The sequence below is a fragment of the Rattus rattus genome, chromosome 8 (assembly GCF_011064425.1).
Source record: "Rattus rattus isolate New Zealand chromosome 8, Rrattus_CSIRO_v1, whole genome shotgun sequence".
Lineage (NCBI taxonomy): Eukaryota > Metazoa > Chordata > Mammalia > Rodentia > Muridae > Rattus > Rattus rattus.
In genome coordinates this window covers 100,185,144-100,207,676 of record NC_046161.1, presented here as the reverse complement: position 1 = coordinate 100,207,676, position 22,533 = coordinate 100,185,144, and the positions used below count along the sequence as shown (strand labels likewise).

The window sequence follows — 22,533 nt, the reverse complement described above, 5'->3', positions numbered from 1 at the left end:
TTTTGCGCGCTCACCACTGTGGAGCCGTGCACATAAATTGCTGGTATTAAATACATCTGCGGTGTTACGCAACCGTCTCCATTATTTCCGGGAATTTTTTTTTTTTTCCATTACCCTCAACAGAAACTCTGACCCGTTAAGCAATCACTCTCCATTTTCTCTAACCTGGATGACCTCTGTGACTTCCTATCTTTATGGCTGCTGGGTCTAATGGCTCCCACAAGCAGAGTCATGATATACCTACCCTTTCATGTTAATTGATTTGATTTAATAGAATGGGGCTCAAAGGTTTGACCCTGCTGTAACATGCACAGGCATTATGGTCCTTGCTGGGTGTGGTGCTGCAGCCCAGAGTCAGCACTTGCAAGCCTGAGGCGGGAGGATCACCAAAAGTTTGAGGCTAGCTGGACCAGATGCTGAGTTCTGGGCCAGCCAGAACTACTGAGTGAGACCCCGTCTCCTACAAACAGGCAAAGAAACAAACAAATAGGGGCCGGGGACGTAGCCTAGTTGGTAGGGTGCTTGCCTACCGTGCACAGAGCTGTGGGTTCAGTCCCCAGTAGTGCACAAAGACACTCACCGACAATCCAGGCACTTGATTGGTGGAGGTAGGAAAAGCAGAAGGTCAAAGTCATTTTCAGTCATACGGTGAGTTCAAGGGGAATCCCAGGGTCTCATAAAAATATTAATAATGAAAAGAATATTAATATTAATAATGGAGAGAAGACTTGGTGGTTAAGAGCACTGACTGCTCTTCCAAAGATCCTGAGTTCAACTCCCAGCAGCCATATGGTGGCTCACAACCATCTGTAATGAGACCTAATGCCCTCTTCTGGTGTGTCTAAGATAGCTACAGTGTGCTCACATAAATATATCTTAAAAAAGAAAAAAGAAAAGAACTTGATTCTTAGACAGCCGTAATGGTGCATGTCCTTAATTCTGGCACTGTGGAGGCAGAGGCAGTACAACTGTGGCCTTGATCCCTGTAGGTTTAAGGCTAGCCTGAACTCTATAGTAAGGCCTCGTAGTAAAATACGCTCGACCAGGCCAGGCAAGGCGGTGTGCACACCTTCAATCACAGCACTCAGAAGGTGGAGGAAGTCGAATCTCTGGGAGTTCAAGGCCAGCCTGATCTCAGAACAAATTCCAGGCCAGCCGAGGCTACAGAGTGAGACTATCTCAAAACCAACAACAACTATATATATATAGTTATATACATATATGTGCATGTATATACACATGCACATATTGTACATATTCACACATATACACACATAATATATATAAATATACATATGCATATATATATCATAAAAAAACTTTCCATCAGTCAGTACTATTTTGGGGGACAGTGCTGAGGAGCCAAACTTAGGGCAAGCTCCTGGGTTAAGTGGGCAAGCTCCACTCTGCCATGGAGTACGCACCCAGCCAGACAGCAGAGTGCTGCAAGTGGCGTGAATTCCGTTCATTGTTATGCAACCACCACCCTTTTCTGTTTCTAAAAGGTTTGCATCACCGCAGACAGAAACTCTAACCACTAAGTCGTTTCTCATCTTCTCCTCCCTCGAGCCCCTGGTCACCTCTAGTGTACCTTCTGTCTGCAGGCTACCTCAGATACGAGCACTACTGCGGCACTGGCCGCTCGTATCTGGCTAAGTTCATTTACCAGACGAGCATCCGCTTTGTACCATGCCGGGGAGATTCGGAATGGAGTCCGCAGCACGGCTCGCAGGTTAAGAGCATGTTCGAGCGTACCCCGGGCAGAGCGCGGATGTCAGTAGTGGGTTCTCTGTCTGCCCTCTGAGTCTTACGGATCAAACTCAGCAGCAAACGCCTTTATCTTTCATCCGTGCCACAGGACCCTTGCCCTTTTTAATTGTTTGAAGTATATCGTTTTGATTCCATGTTTTCTTCTAGCATTTTCTTCACGGTTATCACGCACACTATACCCACACGGGCTCCTGTGTGCAGAGGTGGGCCCAAGGCAGCTGATGCTGGGGATAGTCCCGATCGCTTTACCTTATACAATGAAGGAGGATCTCTCAGTTGACTCCAAAGCTCACCTAGCTGGCCAGACGGCCCTGGGGATCTCCTGCCTCAGCCTTCACTGTGCTGGAATCACGGAGTCCGTCGCCTTGCTAGTCCTGCATTTATGTGCTGATCTTCACACAATGCTTCATTTGCAAAACCATCCCCAGCTTCATCGGTTTCCTTTAAAATATTTTTTTTTCCCTGTGTTTATTTGGTTTGGTTGAGACAGCTTCTCACTGTACAGCCCTGGCTGGGCTGGCCCTGACGATATAACCAGGTTGGCCTTCCACTTGTGATCCTCCTGCCTCTCACTTTAAGGTAGGATTACAAAGTACCCAGTCACCTCTTTAAAATAAAAGGCTGCCTTGTCTCTCCTCAATAGGAAGCGATGCATTTAGCCCTACTGCAACTTGATGTGCTGAGGTGGGTTGGTACCCGCCGGAGGCCTCCCCTTTTCTGAGGAGGGAGGAGGGGTGGATGGGGGAAGAGGAGGTGAGGGGGAGGGACTGGAAGGGGAGGAGAGAGGGGAGGCTTCCATCTGATGTTAATTAAATAATTAACTAATAAAAGGAAAAATCTATTTTCTCTTTAATCATATACGTATATGTCCGAGGGGTGGGGGTGTGCACGCACACAAGTGAGTGTAGGTGCCTGCACTGTCTACTGTGCACGCTCACTGAAATTTCTGGTCCATTGTTTCTGAGGCCAGTCAGTGACCCGGGAGAAAAATGGCCTTCTTTAAATGGCTAACACGGAAGAGGATGGAAAAGAAGTACTGTTTCTTTCAATTCCTGCACCTGGGAAGCTTTGGGGGGAGGGTGGGGGAGGGGAGATGGAGCTGAGGTGAGAGACTTTGAAACCACTGAGAGTTAAAGGAGGTTACCAGCTTCTGCACACGCTCGCCTGGCCGCTCTACTGTTCATCGAGACAGCAGGACCCAGAAGCAGCTGCCGACTTGAGGCCTAGAGGGACTCTAGTGTTTCCTAACCTCCTGTCTGCTGCTTGGTTTTGTTTGAGAAAGAGTGCGTGTAGCCCAGGCTGACCTGTAGTAGAGAATGGCTTTGAACCCCCAATCTTCCTGCCTCTGCTTTCCAAGTGCTGGGATCATAGGTGTGCACCACTGTAGTTAGCTCTCATTTCTATGTTATTATTATTATTTGTGTGTTTTTGAGGCAGGATCTCTCTACATAGCCCTGGCGTCCAGAAACTCATTGTGTAAATTAGGCTGGCCTTGAATCCACTGAGATCTGCCTGCCTCTGGGATTAAAGGCTCGAGCACTATACCCAGCAACTTCAACAATTTGAGGTCGAGTATTTTTTCTGGTTTGTTGTCTGAGAATTTCCAATATCAAGTTTTATTTTATTTTTATTTCCTCCCCCCCCCCTTTTATTTTGTTCTTACATTGGGCCCACCAAAGTTACCCATGATGAACTCCTTAATTCAAGACCCTTCTCTGGAATTTCATCTGTGAAACTCCTTCTGCCATAGACTGTGCATTAGAGCATGATGTCTCTGTGGGGTCGTTATTCTGCCTGCCACACCTGCACTAGGGACCACTAACTGGTGTCACTCCTTCCCGCTGTCCACCTCTCCCTTGAAAACAGAGTACCTCAGATCTGGCACAAGCTGAGATCTCTCTCCACCAGTTGCTTAAGGTGTCTGGACCTTCCCTCCTCCTCTGATCATTCCCTAAGGGACCCAGACGACAGCTGGACAGTAACCCCTGTATCAGAGTAGTTGTGTTTTCAAGTCTGTTGCACCGTCAGTACCAACCTCCACTTGTGAGTGGGTGAGGAGGTGTGTGTGTACCTTAGAGCCAATAGGTGGTCACTAAACCTTGTAGGATGAAGAGGGAGACCCCCCCCAGAAGTCTGATGAAGCTTTGTCTTCAATGCCCTTCACTTTCAGGCCTTGAGAAAAGCCCAAGGTATATGTCTACAGGGAAATGTAGTTGTGAAAAACCTGTCCTCTCTCACACATGCACAACATGGTAAACATACACGCATATGCAGACAAACACACCACACACACACACACACACACACACACACACACACACACTATTATCAGCGGCCCATATGATACATGGCGTTTATATCATGTCAATAATGAGTTAAGAAAAACAATAAGGGGTTGGGGATTTAGCTCAGTGGTAGAGCACTTGCCTAGTAAGCGCAAGGCCCTGGGTTCGGTTCTCAGCTCCGGAAAAAAAAGAAAAAAAGAAAACAGCTAAAACCAAATTTCCATGTTAAAGAGAAGGCTGAGGGCTGGAGAGATGGCTCAGTGGTTAAGAGCACTGACTGCTCTTCCAGAGGTCCTGAGTTCAATTCCCAGCAACCACATGGTGGCTCACGGCCATCTGTAATGAGATCTGATGCCCTCTTCTGGTGTGTCTGAAGACAGTGACAGTGTGCTCGTTATATATAAAATGAATAAATAAAATCTTTAAAAAAAGAGAGAAGGCTGAATTATCTTCTCAGACTCAGTATGAAAAAAAGTCATCTGCCAAATTACAAGTTGGTTACTCTATTTTAAAAATACACATTTTTTTTTTAGTATAGAATAGAGTTTATTTAGGGCATGGAAAAGGGAGTTAGAAAGTTAGAAAGGGAGGGGGGAGAGGGGGAGAGAGGGAGAGAGGGGGAGAGAGAGAGAGAGAGAGAGAGAGAGAGAGAGGGGGGAGAGGTGGTATGGTATAGAGGTCTGCCTTGAACACATGGAGAGATAGGAGGGAGGGGAATGGGAAGAGAAGGGACAGAGAGGGAAGAAAGGAAGAGAGTGAGAGAGAATGAGGAAGAATACACATTTTTTAAAAGTTTATTTTAGGGACTGGAGAGATGTCTCGGTGGTTGAGTGTCGGCTGCTCTTCCTCCTGGATTCACTTCCCAGCACCCGTACGGTGGTTCACAACCATCTTCGACTCCAGTCCTAGGGGATCCAACACCTCTTCTAGCCTCTCTGACCACCAGATGTACATGTGGTGCACAGGCACGCATGCAGGCAGAACACCCATACCCATAAAATAAAATAAAGGATAGGAAAATTTTAACCTGTTGTTGTTAATTTATTATTTGAGCTGGGGTCTCACTATGTAGCTTTGACTAGGCTAAAACTCGCTCGATAGACCAGACTGGCCTTAAATTCATGGAGACCCACCTGTCTCTGCCTCTGAGTGCTGATAAATGCCTGGCGAAGATTCACTTTAGTTTTAATTGTGTGTACATGTGTCTGTGCATCTGTGTGTCTGTGGGCATGTGTACATAAGTGTGGGTGACTTAGAGGCTAATGGTGTCAGAACTCCTGGAACTTGAGGTGCAGTGAGTTGTCAGCCACCTGACATGGGTGCTGAGAACTTAATTCACTTAATTGGGGTCCTCTGGAAAAGCAGGATATACTCAACCACCAAGCTCTCTCTCCAACCAGAGCTGTTTATGTACAGTGTGTGTGTGTGTGTGTGTGTGTGTGAGAGAGAGAGAGAGAGAGAGAGAGAGAGAGAGAGAGAGAGAGAGAGAGAGAGACTCAGACAGACAGACAGACAGACACAGAGATGGTCAGAAAGAGACAGAGACAGAGGCAGAGAGAGAACATGAACAGGCCAGTGTATGCCCACGGTGAACTTGTGGAGGTCTGGGGATAACTTTTTGGGATTCAGTTCCTTCCCTTCCACCTCGTTTTGAGGAGGTCTCTCTCTCTCTTGTTTCTCTTACTACAGTGCGTACAGGCTCATGTGCTTCTGGCTGCCGATTCTCCCTCTCATCTCATAGAAGTGCTAGGCTTTTGTTTCAAGACAGGGTTTCTCTGTGTAGCCCCGTCTCCTCTCCAGGAACTCACTCTGTAGACCAGATTGGCCTCGAACTCACAGAGATCCACCTGCCTCCTGCCACCTGCTGGGATCAAAGGCATGTGCCGACACCGCCTGGCAAAGTGCTAAGCTCTCATATGAATACCAATGCATCCAGATTTCATGTGAGTTCCTGGGACTGAGCTCATGTGGCCAGGTTTGCACAGCAAACCTGTCAAACCACCTCTCTGTTTATAGTTATGTAGAAGCCATCACCCCTTTAATCCCAGCACCTAGGAGGCGGCAGGGGCAGACAGAATTCAAGACCAGCCTGTTTTAAATGATGAATACATGGTCACCAGGCTACATACAAAGGCTCTGTCTTAGAACAGAACAAACCCAAAGAACCCTAAATTGTAGCAGGGTAAGCATTACAGGAATGTCAGGAGTTGTCACGAATGATTTTTTTTTCTTTTTTTTTGGAGCTGGGGACCAAACCCAGGGCTATGCGTTTGCTAGGCAAGCGCTCTACCACTGAGCTAAATCCCCAACCCCACGAATGATTTTTTTTTTAATCTACTATCAAGACATTTGTCAAGTTAAAGCCCCTTTTAAGGCTAGGTGTCAGGGCATGTGCCCTGATGCTGGCACCTGGGAAGAGGAAGCATGGGAAGGCAGTGAGTTCAAGCCCAGCCAGGACCACAGGGTTTAGACTCTGTCTCAAAAAGCACACACATGGCCTCTTTTATTTATTTTTTTTAAATACTTTCTTTTTTAAAATTTATTTATTTAATGTATATGAGTACACTGTCGCTGTCTTCAGACACACCAGAGGAGGGCATCGGATCCCATTACAGATGGTTGTGAGCCACCATGTGGTTGCTGGGAATTGAACTCAGGTCCTCTGGAAGAGCAGCCAGTGCTCTTAACTGCTGAGCCATTGCTCCAGCCCCTGCTTTGCCCTTTTCTAAGCATGTGCTTTGCGGCCGAGCCCCAGTCCCAGTCCTTTTCTCATTACTTTGATATAATTCTACTTCTCTTCCAATTTGGAACCAGAATTTCCCTTTCTAAAACACAGCACTCTAAAAATGCCTATTCCCCAAGACCCAATCAACCTGGATCGCCCATGGTAGAGGAGGGGAGGAAAGGAATGAGAGGTCCTTTGATGTAGCTCAACTCTCTCTCCTATTATAGGGATCTTGGAGCCACTCAGACAAGTGTGTGTCTGACGTTACCACACAAAGAGAGGCAGATAGGGATACCTGAGCAGCCTGAGCTTAGGGCTTAGGGGCCTGAGCTGGGAGTATGCGGTCGGGGTTAGAATGGGAGGCTGGAAAGGAGTCAAGGATCTAAGAACTGGGGACCCAGAAAAGTGGTCCCTTGGGAACAGAGGCAGGCAAAAGTAGAGAAGGAAGGCGAGCCAGGTGCTTTCTGCTGGTCGTAAGTCCTGATTTCACCTCCTCCTCCTGAGACTAGGCAAGGACAGAGCTAGAAACAAAAGAGTGGGTACTATCTCGCTGAGAGGGCAGTGATGCCCAGTACCTGTCCATCTATCCCGTGTACTGTAGCTTCACAAACCTGCTGCCTCTAACAGTGGGCAGAGGGTTTAGACGGTCCCTCACACACACGGGCTGGCACCAGCTGACAATCTGTCAGGGCCATGCAGGAGGAACAACTCATGGAATGCACCCGCTCACCCGCTGGCTAGCACAATCACAATGACGCCTTTCTCCTCCTTTCTCATGCTCCCTACCTGTCACCTCCAGCCCGGAAACTCAAACTCCACCTTTCCCCCATTCTCCCCAGTAATTGGTTGTAGCCATTTTTATTTAACCAAATTTAAAATTTTTTAATGATTCCTTTTTTTTTTTCCCCCCCAGCGCTGGGGACCAAACCCAGGGCCTTGCGCTTCCTAGGCAAGCGCTCTACCACTGAGCTAACTCCCCAACCCCATGATTCCTTTTTTAAAATGTGCATTTGGGTGTTTTGCTTGCTTGTATGTCTGTGTGAGGGTGCCAGATTCCCCTGGAACTGGAGCTACAGACCGTCATGAGCTGCTAGGTGGGGGCTGGGAATTGAACCCAGGACCTCTGGAAGAGCAGCCAGTGCTCTTAATCTCCGAGCCATCTCTCCAGCCCCCAACCAATGGTTTTAAATTGAGGAGTAAGGTTTGCACGGCAAAGGCTGGTGCATGTGGGAATTTGCTCTTCTTTGGGGCAACCAGATCTTGGGGTACAGATTATATCCTATGAATACAAGCAGCACAGACCAAACCCCAACATCTTTCTGTCTAAATAAAAAGGCTCTTTCTCATAAAAACATATGGTGGGGACAATAAGGAACGAGTATGGAAACTTAGGTAGGAGGAGTCACATTCCCAATGCCCAGTCGTTTACATTTGGCAACACTAGAGAAAGCAGGATATTATCTATCCTATAGTGGTGGGTTCAGAGTGTACCTAAATCGTTTTCTATCATAACTTGTACTCTAATCCAAAAACATCTTCTTAGGTCCTAAAACAACTTAAGCTTAATTGTGAGAGTGTAGCTCTCTAGTCTTCAACTCCTTCAGAGACCTGAGAAGGAATACATGTTACAGCCCACCACACCCCTTCCCTAAGAACTGTGTCCTGAGGACGCCATGCTGTTCCAGAGTCCAGCTCTGCTTGCTGCTCTCACTTCCCTCTTAACCTAAGAATCGTAGGAGAACTCTAAGGGGGCTTCCAGCCCCTCACTGGACACAATGACTGTTGCCTGATCTCTTTCAGGCGTTGCTGCTGGAGCAGGTTATGATTCTGTCACCATCCTAGATTAGAACTTAGAGACACAGATTGTCAGCAGTGACCACCACCCTTAGCATTCGGAAAAATAAATTCTGAAGTTCAGAAAAACACACTCTAACTAGTTGAGTTGGGGACTTTTTGAGGTCAGGGAACAAGAACAACCTAGCTAGATTGGCTGGAGGGACTCTCGCTGAGGCTGCATTGGTGGTTAACAGCTTGAACCCATGTTTGCCCTCGGCTCCCTGGTAGGATTTAATAGAAATCGCTGACAAGTAGATGTGCACTCAAAGTGGACATGAATACAAGCGTTTTTATATAAAAGTTTAGATTTCTGAGTCTTTTAAATCGTTAGAGGATTACTGAAGAGAAATAATAAAATAACCGATCCTTTCTTTGTAACCACAAATTGTTGCTGCCGGTAAGACAGTCTGGCTGAGAAAGTTAGCTGCTTGCTCTTGCTTGCTTTGTTAATCTACAACAAGTTGCTTAGTTACGATGTATGTGGGTTCCTGGGAAATGTATACACACACACACACACACACACACACACACACACACACACACACACATACACATATATATACATACATATATACACACACATATACATACATATAATAGAAAAACAGGATGTAATCGCATTGTAATTTCTAAACTGCTTGATTTTGCTGGGATGCATAAGCCGGAGTAGAGACTTTTCTCATTGGCCTCTTTCGTCAGACCCCCAGGGAGCATTCCTAGGCCCTGCCTCCATTTACCCTGAATGTCACAGCTGATCTTTGACAACAATCAGAGAAAGAGAAGCATATATTGGGTCACCCAGACACGTGGGGAGACCCTTTTATTTGAATTTGTTGTTGGGAAGCCAGCCGCTGCAGGTGGCCCTCAATGTGGAGCAGGATAGCATCCAGCATGTGAAGGACCCTGAGGACCAGGGTGCGGTCTGAGACAGCGGGCTGTCGTTTCCAGTGTTTGCAGGAATTGGTGGTCACCCGTGGGAGCTGAAATAGAGGACCAGCATGAGAGTGGGGGAGGGGCAGGGGATGGAGCTAGAGAGAAGGGATACGGGGTAGTGCCAATGAGGATTGGGAGACAGGAGAATTGGTCACTGGATCTCCAGAGGCTAGGTGGTCCTGGGGCCCATGGTGGCTGGATGAAGAGTGGGAATATTCAGTGGGGACAGATGGGCCAGAGTCCTAGAATGGATTGGTCATAGACATAGATTCTATGGAGATGCAAGGACAGGACACAGGGATGAGGACAAGGTCAGGCAGGAAGCCCACAGGCCCTAAGCCAGGTTGATAGGAGGAAGGCTGAATGGGGGGCGTGGGCCCAGGGGGCACAAGCAGAAGCAGGAACTGTAGAGGACAGAGCAGAGCTGTGCTCACCTGACCCTTAGCCACCTTAGCTCGCCACCGGTGCAACATCACGCGTGAGATAACCAGCATCATGGTAGTAGTAATTGTGACCCCAGCCACGGGGTAGATGCGACTTCCTCCCAGGCCCATCCAGTAGCCAGGGCAGCCCAGACTGTTCCTGCAGTTATCCAGGTTGTTTGGCTGACAGCCCCAGGGCTGCAAGTCCAACCCTACTTGGTACCAGAGGGGCCTCGACCAGCCGCGGCTAGGGCCAGGCATCACTAGCAGGAGCAGCGATGGCACCAAGAACAACGAGTACAGCATGACTGCGCCCACTGCGAGGAGCCGGAACCTGGGTACCTTGGTAACGGGCAAACACCCCTCCCCCAAGAGCAGGCCCAGCTCTGAGGCAGCCGGTCCCAGCTGGGCCCATAGCCATTCACAATACAGCTTGGCCAGTTGAGGGGAAGTGGAGGGTGGGGGATGATGGACTCCACCTATCACCTTCCCTAATCTAAGCACCCCACTGCCTTTAAGATCTAGTGTTTTCTACTGGGCTAGCAACTGCCAAGCTGGTAAAACAGGGTAGGGGAGCTTCCGACACCCCATCTTGGCTCCACTCTCACAGTGCACACAGCAAGCCCTTGAGAGTGTGACTTCCTTGAAGGTTTCTGCTGGCTGCTGTCCTCGTCCGACTCAGGCCTCCCTCGCCACTCTTCCTTGTGGTGAGAGCATGGCTTCCCTCCTAGAAAGTCACCTTTTCAAGGTTAGAGAGAGCCTCCCAGTCTTCCGGCACCGCGCTGTGGTGACTGCCTTGGTGGGAGAGTCATTTTCTCTGGCATGACCCTACGTTATTTTCTTTACAGCATTTCTGGCTACCTACATATTCATCTCTATTCTCAAACTATAAAAACACACCAGCTTCCTCCTAGCACCCATCCAAGGCCAACCTGACAAGTTCTTGTTTGAGGTCTGTCTCTGGCTCTAAGTCTTCATTCAAACGATATTTACCAAGCACCCAGACCCAGTGCCAGAATGCAGCGTGACAGAACAGACGGACAAAAAGCTCTGCCTTCCTTGGCTGAGTTTTGGCAGGAGCACAGGTGACTTGTAAACACTTTGGTGCCAGGCACGGGCAAAAGCCATGATAAATAGGCCCGGGCAAGGGTGCCTGGGTGATTTGGAGGGCAGGGAGCCTCTGTCTATTGTTGGGAACTTGCCCAGTGACTACCATTGATGCCCGGAGCATAACCGATGAATAGTGAAATTCATGTGCTCTGGGCAGGAGATGTGGGTACTGAACTCCTGTAGCCATATGTGTAACTCACCAGGCAACTCTTTCCTGCCCTACCCCTCCCATTACAGGGTCAGCGGCCTACAGGACCAATGCCCGAAGTCGTTCGCTTCTAGACTGACAGTGCTCTAATGCCATGAGTAAGCAGTTCCTAACGCTGACTTTCAAATCCAGCAGCAGACCATGTGGATGGCTCTATTCTTTATCTGGGGGCTCAGGGGTTCACTCTACATTCCTCAGAAACACCGATCCTGCCTTGCCTCTTAATCAGGTTATCCCTGAGAATGGCTCAGCCCTGATCTGCAGTTTGGACTCCATTTGTTTTTCCAGGTAGAGCCAAAAGGCTGTCTGTGTGAAATCAAAGAAAACTGTGGGCTTGTAAAATCCTAACCCAGCCTGGGTCCCACCACTGCCCGACTCGGCACTCTCTGCCTGTCCCTGACCTCCCCAAATCTTACACCCCAGCCACACCCCAACCATGCCACAGCAAAGCCTGAAGTTGGACTGACACATTTATTCCCAAAGCTGTAAACCCACATCAGCTCTTTCCAGCCAAGGCCAGCCTGACTGTAATACCCTGCCCCAGGCCTATAGCACTGAACTTGGAGTCCCAGGGCATCCATCCATGAGTTGTATGTGCAGGTACATGGAATGGAGTCCCAGGTGGCACCTGGAGGTGGCTCAGAGGCAGGGGGGTTCATGAGGGTGACCTGTCACAACCTCCAGAGGTAGGCAGTCTCCTGCAGCAAAGTCAGAGTTTGGTGGCCTGTGTGGGTAGGGGAGGAGGTTCCAGTCAGTTTCTGGAGGACATATATGAACTCCTGAATAGCACACCTCCCCACTCAAACAACTTTCTTCCAGGCAGGAGGGGAAGAGCAATCGGTTCAACGTGGCCAGAACCTCCTGGAGTTGGGGTCAGGTTGGGGACAAGCAACAGATTAACAAAAACCGCTCAGTGCGGCAGAGGCAGCTTACCAAAACAGGGCTCTTAGGGCCAGACTTCCGGTGGTGGAGGGCAAAGGTCACGGCGTCATGGACAGAGGCAAAGACGTGCTGCTTAGTGATAGACTCATCAAAGAAGTGTCCAGCTTCAAGCTGGGTGACCACAGGACCTGTGGACAGGGAGTTGGCCCTGACACACAGTACCTCCAGGAGACCAGGGCCCAGGCCCGCCTAGATGTCTTTGCTACTTCCTGAAACCCAGTCATTCCTGTGTCTCTCATACGTGTGTGTGTGTGTGTGTGTGTGTGTGTGTGTGTGTGTGTGTGTGTGTGTGTTACTTGTACCCAGAAGACACAGCGGTATTTTCAGATGTCCTGTTCTTATCCCTCGCAAACTTATTCCCTTGAGACAAGGTTTCTAATTAACCCCGACGCTCTATTGGCTGGCCAAATAGCTCAAGTAGCTCTTGTTGAGCAGAGACTCAACAAAGGCTAGCATTATAGGTATGTGTAGGTATGTCTGGCTCATTCTACATGGGAGCCAGGGATTTGAATTCCTATATGAGCTGCAAGCCTTCTTATCCACGGAGCCATCTCCCTGGCTCTACTTCTTGACTCCTGTCTCCTGAGACATCCCTGACCTCTTGTTTCAGAAAAAGATTCTTCTCCTTATGCTGTTTGATAGACCCTCTTAACCAGGAGAGCCCCGCCCTCTGCCCGGGGCCCCACCCTCTGCCTGGATTGATACTGCTGCCTCCATTCAACTCACTGTAACAGGCTGCGATATACACCTCCACTTCGATCTCCCGGAAGTCACGGAAAATCTACAGAAAGAAAAAGGGGCAGCAATTGGGCAAGATTTCGTGGGGTAGCGCAGAGGGCTTGGTTTGCTTCGGGGTGGGGTAGGCAGAAGGTGAGAGGCAAGTGATGGGGTGAGTATGAAGGCTTCAGGGGCCCCAGCCTGCCCTCGGCCCCTTACGTTTTTCAGACTCTTGATGCACACAGTGTCCACAAAGGAGACAGTGCTCAAGTCTAGGATGAGGCTATGGAAGTCTGGCTGAGGCAGGCCCAGGGCCTTCAGTGAGGTCATGATTGGGGGCTTGGCATCTTCTTGATTGCTGGCGACTACATCCTCCAGCTCCTCCCCTTGGTGCACCTGCAGGGTATCCAGATATGCAAAAGGGTCATCAATGTTAAAGCAAAGGCATGCACATAGTGTACGGGGACACACGGAGTCTGACAGAAACGTGCATGTTAATATGCAGTTAGATATGTGGAGGCATGTGTGGGACACATGAGGACACAGCCATGGAGTGGTAGGAGAGGCATGCGGGGAACACAGGAAGGATATCCCGACATGCACAAACTGTTGTCACTTCCTGGACCAAAGCTTAATAAAGGTACAAGAAGGGACGGATGATGCTGGGAGATCATGCCTCATCCTTAGACAAACAGGGCAGAGTGGCTAGGGGCCCGAGAATGGCCACAGACATCCATGTGCCTTACACCCTGACCTGTCTGAATCTTTGCTTAAACTTGGCATCCCTCTTGACCCCTAGTTTGCCCAATGTTCCCAAGACCTTTCTTCTATCCATGAGCATAGACTGTGGGGTCTTGTCACATCTAGGTCAGTTTTGAGACTGCAGACAAGGCCAGAGGAAAACTCAGTATCACGGAGGTCTCCCTGTGGCATGAACGCTATCCCCATCCCTCCCATCCACCTTCTAACCCACACTGGCAGGTCTTGGCTTTGCTCATGCAACAAATGTGGGCACCCATATCTCTACAGTTCTCAGCTGGTCCCCACCCCCACTTCTAGCCTCACCTTGGCCTCAGAGCCCTCAACATCATTGCTTTTGATGTCTTCAAAGTTGGTGTTGACGTTGACAGAAACTGAGGAGATCTTGGAAGAAGCAGCCTAGGAGGGACAAGGGATGGTGACAAAGTTATCCTAAGTGTCCTATGACAACCATGCCAGGCAAGCCTGGTATTGCCTCTGGTTTTGGGCAAGGAGACACATTGGGACCTAGGATGCAGGCCTGAGAAGTTCTAACAATGAAAGGGATATGATTCTGCTTCACGATGGGACTAATACTGGAAGTAGGAACATAACATCTCTAGAGCTTGCCCTGTCCTTCCAAGGACTGACACGGGGTCCCTGGAGTGCTGAAGGACAGAGAGTGGTGACAAGAAACGACAGGAGTAAGAAAGTGGGACAAGGACAAAGGATGAGGGGATGGCAGGGGCCCAGGGATGGGGGCACAGCAGGGCTGGGAGCACAGTGGGCTGGGAACACAGCAGGGCTGGGAGCCAGGGCTGGGAGCACAGAAGGCCTGGGAGCCAGGGTTGGGAGCACAGAAGGCCTGGGAGCCAGGGCTGGGAGCACAGAAGGCCTGGGAGCACAGAAGGCCTGGGAGCCAGGGTTGGGAGCACAGAAGGCCTGGGAGCCAGGGCTGGGAGCACAGCAGGGCTGGGCCAGGAGGGGACCACACCTGTTTCTGGGACTTCTTGGCTTTGTTCATTCGCTTTATCTTCATCTCCTGCTTCTTGATTCGTTTCTTTTTCTGGGTGATGAGGCGGTCAACGTCCACACCACACTGGAGATACAAGTCAGAGGTGGAGGGTGGTACTCGGGGTGGATGAGGAGATTCAGAGCCCCCCACACACGGACCAAGCAGGGGGCCCCAGCCTCACCTTCTCTTTCAGCGAGTCACTGTAGAGCTCAGCGTTGGCGAAGTACATGGTGGCCGAGGAACGGAAGACTTTCACACCCGGGACCTCCTTGGCCTGGAGATGAGGTGGAGTTGGGGTGGCTGAGTTTCCGCTCTCTCCCTGCTGTATCTTCTTCACTCTGCTTTCCTCTCTTAGGAAGCTACCCCACCTCTGCCCCAGCCTGTGGCCGATACCCTTCCAGGAGCCTGGACCGTAAGCCTAGCTGCATCCTTCTTTCTCCCCGTTACGAAAGTCCTGTCCTTTCTGACTTCCTGTCTTTCACCAAGTTCTGTGGTTTGACTCAGTCCCATTCATGGTCGTGTCCCTGCCCCACCCTGCCCGGTTCCTGAGTCTTCTACCCCTGCCCCACGCTGCTTTCAGCATGCAGACACAGGGACCTCTCTAAGTTCACTCCCACCTTCCCCAGCTTCTCACCCCTTCCCAGTCACATCCAGGGCTTTCTGGGGCATTTGGGCCTGTACCGCATAGGCCACCTCCCAGCCACATGCAGCTGGGCTGCTCCCTCGTGTCTTCTCCCGCGCCTAGACACCTCTACTCTTTATTCTATCCATTATCCTGCAGTTCGACCTCCAAGACTCAGCCACGGTGAAAGTTTATTCTCTTCTAGACCCTTACACAACCATTGTTCCCACAACATGATGCGAGACTTTTTAGAATATAAACTGGCAACTGGGAACTTTGCATTCCCACTGAGCAGACGAAGAAAGCTCCCTTACATGCTGTGCCCCTCCCTGCTCCTCCATTCTCTTGACCCAGGGTAGGGTTTGCGCTTTTGGCTTCATGATGGATCCTATCCACTCAGGCCCTGAATAGGGTCACAGACCCAAACTCTTGTCTTCAAATTCCAAGATCCAAAGGTAAAGTGCTTATAGACTCATATATTCTCTGTCCACCCGTGGAGAGAGAGAGAGAGAGAGAGAGAGAGAGAGAGAGTGTGTGTGTGTGTGTGTGTGTGTGTGTGTGTGTAGGTGTGCACCTAGCATGTGAAAGCCATGTGTCTTCATCCATGGCTCTCCTGCTTTTGAAATAGGGTTTCTTACTGAACCTGGAACTTACCGATTGGCTACACTAGCTGCTTGGCGGGCCCCAGGGATCTCCTTGTCATTGCCCCTGAGCACTGGGGTGGCAGACACGCGTGCTGCCATGCCTGACATTTCATAGACGTGCTGAGGATCCAAACTCAGGTCCTCGTGTTTATTCAGCAAACAGTTTACCCACTGGGCCATTTTCCCTGTCCCTCGCCTGGTGTTCTCATCCATGTGGAAGGGAATCAGAAAGGGCCCATTTGTCTTGTCTGCCCCACCCCTCCCCCATTTAGCCCCTGCCACTCACCCCTGAGTATTCTGCCACGTCTCTATAAATATCCGTATCTGGCACCTGCCCCAGGACGGAGTAATGGGGCCTGAGGGGAGAGTTAGGGGGGGAAAAAAAAACCAAAGAGACAAAGAAAAGACAGTGAGGAACCTGGGGTATCCCCAGAGGGGTAAGGAGAGCTGTAGACGTGAAGAGCCAGGCTGACACTTACTCCCTCACCAAGCTGGAATTGGGGGGTACCAAAAATGGTTGACTCACAGCTGCATTCGGATCACCACGAGCAGCAAGGAGAAGACTATGGAGACTGCCAGGCCGATGTCCAGGTTCAGCAGGATCGTGGCCACAAAGGTCACCAGCCAGATTAGCTGATAGGGAGAGGGTAGGGGTCAAAGGGCACACTGGCACTAAAGGGTCCAAGCCCAGTCCTGGGTTCCTAAGCTTCTCACCAGGTCCACTCGATTTGCCTTCCAGAGAGAGCAGATGTCAGAGAACTGCTTCATCATACCCTTGAGGTTCACAATGATAACAGCTGCCAGGACGGCCTGGGGCAGGAAGAACATCATCAGGCTGCCGAGAGGGTCCTAGAGGCCAAGAGCCTCCACTACCCAGGCATGACCCATCCAGACTGGCCAAGCACTTACTTGGGCAAAGCCCAGCTACAACCAACCACCACCACACCATCCTTATCTCCTTGGCGCTGATTAGAAAGTTCTAACCTTTGACCTCTAGTTCCCGATTTTATCCCCAAGAGCTCAGCCTTGTCTCTCGGAGCCCCTTAAGTGGGAATAGATTGACTAATCTGGGTCTGGCCTAGCCAAAGCCCTGAAGCCTGGCTGGCAGGGCTGGAGACTCACCTTGGGCAGGTCTCGGAAGAGTTCCCCAAGTTTGACGATAATTAGGAGTATAAAGAGGGAAGATACGGCTCCGGCAATCTGCAGGGTGGGGTTGAGCGGGTGTCAGTGTGTGTGTGTGTGTGTGTATGTGTGTGTGTGTGTGTGTGTGTCTGTGTGTGTGAAGGTGAGCCCGGGGTGGGACCACCCTGGCAGAACAGCATACATGTCCAGATGTACATACAACCACACGTGCACACTCACCCCTGAGGCCTACCTGCGTGTTGCCTCCCGTGCTCTCCTGTACCAAGCTCCGAGACATGGAGCAGCTCACGGGGAAGCACTGGAAGAAGCCTCCGATGAGGTTACTGAGGCCAAGGGCTACCAGCTCCTGTGGGGGGAGCTGTGTGAGAAGGCTTGCTAGGGATGCCTAGGCTGATACACTCCCAACCCCCATTCCCAGGCGATGGCCTACCATATCTGGCCCAACATCCTGTTCTCCCACCTCGAGTCACTTACAAGCCCAGCCTTACCATTAGTCTACCTCTCTCCCATAACCCAGGCCCATGCATATCTGCGAGCTCAAGACCCTCAGCACAGACCTGGTTGCTGTCCACACGGTAGCCATGCCTCAGGGCAAAGATCTTCCCCAGTGAGATGGCAATGGCGAAGCCCACCACGGCAATGGCGAAGGCGTTTCCCACAAGCGTTGCAAACAGCTCTGTCTTGGGTGCCACTGGGGGTATCAGCCTGAGAGGAACACCTGGGAGGTCAGGGGATGGATGGTCCTGGGTCTAGCTACCTCACCTCCCTGACAGGACCCGAGCTTACCCTGTGGTGATGTTGCCCACCACATCCACCTTGAATCTGTCATTCAGCTTCACACCGTAGGAAATAGCGGTGGCCCCAATTAGCTGTGGGGACAGAGCAGAGTTAGGGGAGGAAGGTGTTGGCAGCATAAGGGAAGGGGATGAACCATCTGGGGGAAGGGGACATCTTCTGAGGAATGGGAATGTGTAAATAGGGTGAGAAACATTACTGTTTAGGGAAGGGGATAAACAGTCAAATGTTTTGAAAAGCCAACAGAGGGCTTTCTCTTCCAGTTTCCCCCCAACACCCTTGAGTGGCCCTCAAATACCTTGAGGCGGTATACTGGCCAGGTCTACCCTCACACGTCCCTTCCCCATCCACCCATCCCTTGGCATCCGAACCGTGAGTAGTTCCCCAGGAATGGGCAGGGGCAGACGTCGGCGCAGTTTTTCATTCAGCAGTTTAACCAGCACCAACACCACTCCTGCCACGATCGCTGTGACCACGGTGCCAGGCACAGTCTTAGGCAGCTGGGCACAGACCTCCAGCACTGTCTGAGGAGAAGTGGTTCTGTTATAGCCAGAGTTCAAGGTCACAGGGCACAGCATGTGACCCACCCTTGCCCCCACCCTCACTCACATAGATAACGGACAGTGGCCCAGAGTGACTGTTGAGTTTGATGCCAAACACATACTTGAGCTGGGAGACGAGGACTTGCACAGAGGCAGCCGTGGTATAGCTGCGGACCAAAGGCTCTGACAGGTAGGTGACCACAAAACCGAAGTGTACCAGGCCCAGCCCCACCTGTCGGGTGGTCAGGGAAAGTCAGGGGAGGTGGAAGTCATAGGCACAGCCGAGGGCAGGTGGGATCAGAGGGGGGTCACAGTATGAGTCAGACACTAAGGGGAGGATGGCGGCTTCGTACCTGGAAGAGGCCAACCAGGAAGCTGAGCGTGTAAGCCACCTGCACACGGGCATCATCGACTGTGGCGTTCAAGCTTTGCACGAAGGCCTCATCTGCTGTCAGAGATTCTGTCACACCGCCCACCATCACAGACATGACAGCAAAGGTCCCTTCAGGGGCAGGACAGGGAAAGTCCGGATCATGGGCAGGCTAGACAGGCCTCTAAGAACTTTCAAGCCCCATATCATTCACCTTGAAGCCAGTGCTTTGAGATATGTGGGACCTAAGAGTCCCTACCATTTCCTAGTACTGGTTGGGGTCATTCACTCAATGATCACTTACACTCCTGTACTACTCTCTTCTCTAAGCTGCCCTGTCCTGCCCAGCCTGCCTCTCCCTCTATGAAAGGGTGGCCTGACTCCACTTACCCACAGAGATGTGTCTAGAGGTACCAAACAGGAAGTAGACGAAGACGGGGTAGAAAGAACTGTACAGGCCAAACATAGGAGGCAATCCCGCCAGGAGGGCATAGGCCAAGCCTAGAGATTAAAATAAAAAACAAAACAAAACAAAATGGTAGCAATGCAGACTTGGAGAATAGGATCTCAAAAAAGGTAGGGGAATCCAAGCCCTGGGCTCAGAGGTCATGGCTCCTGGCTTGGCAGTCACAGACCACAGAGCTTGCAGGCAGTTGGAGGGTAGCTCACCCTGTGGAAGCTGCATGATGGCCACACTCAGGCCGGATAACAGGTCACCCAAGAGCCACTCACGCACAGGATATCGGGGTAACCAGCCCAAGACCGGAACATGCTGGATCAAAAGAGATTTGGCCCGAGCACGGGAGCATCTGGGACGGAGAAGAGTGTGTTACCGGGAGGACTGTGTGGGCCCTGCCAGGACCCCCAGAACCTCTACCCTCATCATTACCGAAACCAAGTTCGCCACGGGTGGGTCTTCGACACTGGACCCCAGTGCCCCAGATCCTCTAGCTGCTCTTGGTTCAGCAATGGCCTTTCCACATGGTAGTCTCTCCTTTCCAGATCCATTTCTTGGGTTGCAGACAGGAGAGCCTGCGTCTGCTGTGTCCCGTGTTCTAGAGAGTTGAGACCACAGACATACAATAGATTTCCCCTGGCCTGACCTTTCCTGCACTTCTATCTGGGACCACAGAGCCACCTACCTGAGTTTTCTGGGCTCAAAGATCAAGGGTAGATCCAACCCTGCTGGTTTCTGAGGGCCCCGTGCTCACACCCAGACAAAGGCAGTATCTGAACTTTGGCTGCTGGAAGACTCTTTCTGGGCCAAAGTCTCTCCGGAAGGGAAAGAGGGATGAGCTTGACCTACTCATCCAGCTCAGGTGTGGCTGCCCAACCCTGAGTACCACTTCAAGTCCAAGTCTAGGTCTGGGTCCAGGTCCGGACTGACTGCGCCTCCTAGCCCCTACCTCTCAGCCCCTTGGCTTCCTTCCTTGAGCCAATTCCTTCCTTCCCTGAGCCGTCCAGTCCTGTTTCCAGCCTTTCTACCAGGAGCCCAACCTTGCTGGCTGAGAGATAAGACCTAGCAAACCTGAGGTCTGTAAGCGATACTGCCCTCCAGCTTCAGGACCCACCAAGACTCTAGGGTCCAAGCTCTCACCTCCAGAGACAGGCTCCCACTTGAAGTAGGGAAACTTCACCTGGGAACAATCCAACCTAGAGGGAACTCTGCCGTGAAAGCCTTGGCTGGGCAGGCAAGTTCAGAAGTGCCTGACCTGGGCGGGAGGCACTTCTCTCAGAAGTGGGAGAAAGACTTTATTTACCAGAGGACAGGATTTGGAGCGTTCTCTCAGGAAAACCTCTGATCTGGGGGAGACTCCATATGGAGTGCAGCTCTCCTCTATGGATATACTTGGGGGGAGGGCGCAAGTTTGAAGGAGAGGGGTAGCCTTTGGGGAAGATTTCACCTGTGAGTTCTGATCTAGGAGAGGCTACATAACCAGAGGAGAGAATCCCACCAGAGGGGTAGGAACTCACCTGGGAAGACCCTCTAACCTGGGTATCCAATTGGAGGAGGGAGCAATGCAGACGCAAGGAAGATCTTCAGTGATTCTCTGCACCGCCGACTCCAGGAGCTCTCAGAGGCCCCTCTCCCCTCCTTCAAGATCTGTCAAGTCTTCTTAAAGGGCTCCCTCCCCTTACCAGGCAGCAAGCGCCTGGGGAGGCGGAGCCTTGATGCTTGGCACCTCCCTTTGGGAGGGCACGAGGGCGGGCAGCGACAAGAGCGCACATAACCCCTGCCGACTGAGGCCGCTGCTGGTCCACAGCCTGGCTAGAGCCCGTCTTGCAGCGGTTTCTCTCCCAGTCCCAACGCGCCCAGCTGGCACATCTCCCGTGCCAGGGCTTCTTGGCAGGCAGCAACTTCCCCGCAGCACCCTTATTAGCACTCCAGAGACGTTCAGTACAACCCTCAAGAGCTGGGGTCGCGCCGGATCCCGCCCCCATCCCTCGTTATTGATGGATAACTTCCTGCGGAAAATCGGCAAGGTGCTAAACCAAGGCTCTGCAGCCGGGAAATGCCGGTTCCCTTCCTGAATTGACCCAGGCCGGGAGTCACAGAACTACCAGCGCTTCGCGGACACGAGGAATTTGGACGGCGCCCTGCAACTCACCGGACCCATCAGGCAGTCCCATGACCCTCAGAGGGTAGCTCGTGTGCCGCTTTTTCAGACAGCTCCCCCAGGAGGCCACTACCGGGTAGGAGGTGGCGCCAGGCCGAGAAGGAGGCCGGCATCAAGCGCCACCGCTAGGATGTGCATGATCAGGCCAATCAGAATTCTGGGAGTGGAATCTAAGTCACACTCTTCGGGCGGGGCGAGCGGGGAGAATAAAAATTTAACCCTTTCCTCCTCGTCGGCCTAGCTTCCGTCCTTGCTGGCAATTCCAGTTAGTTGCAGCTTGTTAACCTTCTACTTGGAGCTGGGAGCATTCTGCCGGGCCTGGAGGACTGGAGCGAAGGGCCAGTGCTACGCTTGGCCTCTGTGCCCCTAAATGACTGGACCTAATTGCTTTGTAGAAGTTCCCCCACTTTATGTAAAGGAGAAATTCTTGAATGATCTGGATGCCTAGGTGTGTAACCAGGGGCCCGAACCTCAGCTGTGGGAGATCTAGGTCTGTAGGGTCTGTACCACCAAGCTATGAGTATCACCCTCAGATTTTCCATCTGAGTCCCTGGCACAGTGGTCCTCAAGGCCAACCCCACCCCACCTCCATTTTTTTTTTTCCAGACAAGTTTTCTCCATTTAGGCTGTCCTGGAACCCTCTCAGGCCTACAGAGATCCACCTGCCTCTGCCTAGTGAGTGCTGGGATTAAAGAAGAGATTAAAGATATTTGCCACCGCTAGTGGCTTTTTTTTTTTTTTTTCTTTTTTCTTTTTTTCGGAGCTGGGGACCGAACCCAGGGCCTTGCGCTTGCTAGGCAAGCGCTCTACCACTGAGCTAAATCCTCAACCCTATGCTAGTGGCTTCTTTTTTTTTTTTTTTTTTTTTTTTTTTTCCGAGCTGGGGGGATCGAACCCAGGGCCTTGCGCTTGCTAGGCAAGCGCTCTACTGCTGAGCTAAATCCCCAACCCCGCTAGTGGCTTAAGGCCTCCTTTCACTTCTGGCTGTCTAGACTGGAAATGGAGCATTCGGGATCCCTTCCAGTTCTGGAAGCTCAACCCAGTTATCTCAGAAGGGCCCTCAGGGTACAGTCAAGCTTCTGGTCAGATCCAAGTGAG

The 22,533-nt window shown here is 51.1% G+C and overlaps 2 protein-coding genes across 2 annotated transcripts; both read right to left on the bottom strand.

Annotated features, from left to right (window-relative positions):
- Nucleotides 1-9,397: 9,397 nt before the first annotated feature.
- Nucleotides 9,398-10,446, bottom strand: Tmem89 (transmembrane protein 89). The gene is made up of 2 exons (XM_032910681.1): nucleotides 9,984-10,446; nucleotides 9,398-9,596 (listed from the first exon to the last, which is right to left on the bottom strand). Exons 1-2 carry the CDS (start codon nucleotides 10,275-10,277, stop codon nucleotides 9,411-9,413), a joined length of 480 nt encoding a protein of 159 aa, XP_032766572.1. The 5' UTR covers nucleotides 10,278-10,446; the 3' UTR covers nucleotides 9,398-9,410.
- A 1,300-nt stretch (nucleotides 10,447-11,746) lies between these two features.
- Slc26a6 (solute carrier family 26 member 6) lies at nucleotides 11,747-22,031 on the bottom strand. The gene is made up of 21 exons (XM_032910680.1): nucleotides 21,427-22,031; nucleotides 19,707-19,872; nucleotides 19,487-19,626; nucleotides 19,208-19,318; nucleotides 18,801-18,949; nucleotides 18,515-18,679; nucleotides 18,277-18,429; nucleotides 17,897-17,979; nucleotides 17,668-17,815; nucleotides 17,343-17,456; nucleotides 17,090-17,167; nucleotides 16,682-16,777; nucleotides 16,494-16,600; nucleotides 16,254-16,323; nucleotides 14,883-14,975; nucleotides 14,681-14,785; nucleotides 14,014-14,106; nucleotides 13,168-13,344; nucleotides 12,958-13,012; nucleotides 12,223-12,359; nucleotides 11,747-12,013 (listed from the first exon to the last, which is right to left on the bottom strand). The coding sequence occupies exons 1-21, from the start codon at nucleotides 21,446-21,448 to the stop codon at nucleotides 11,999-12,001; spliced, it is 2,277 nt and encodes a 758-aa protein (XP_032766571.1). The 5' UTR covers nucleotides 21,449-22,031; the 3' UTR covers nucleotides 11,747-11,998.
- Nucleotides 22,032-22,533: the final 502 nt, after the last annotated feature.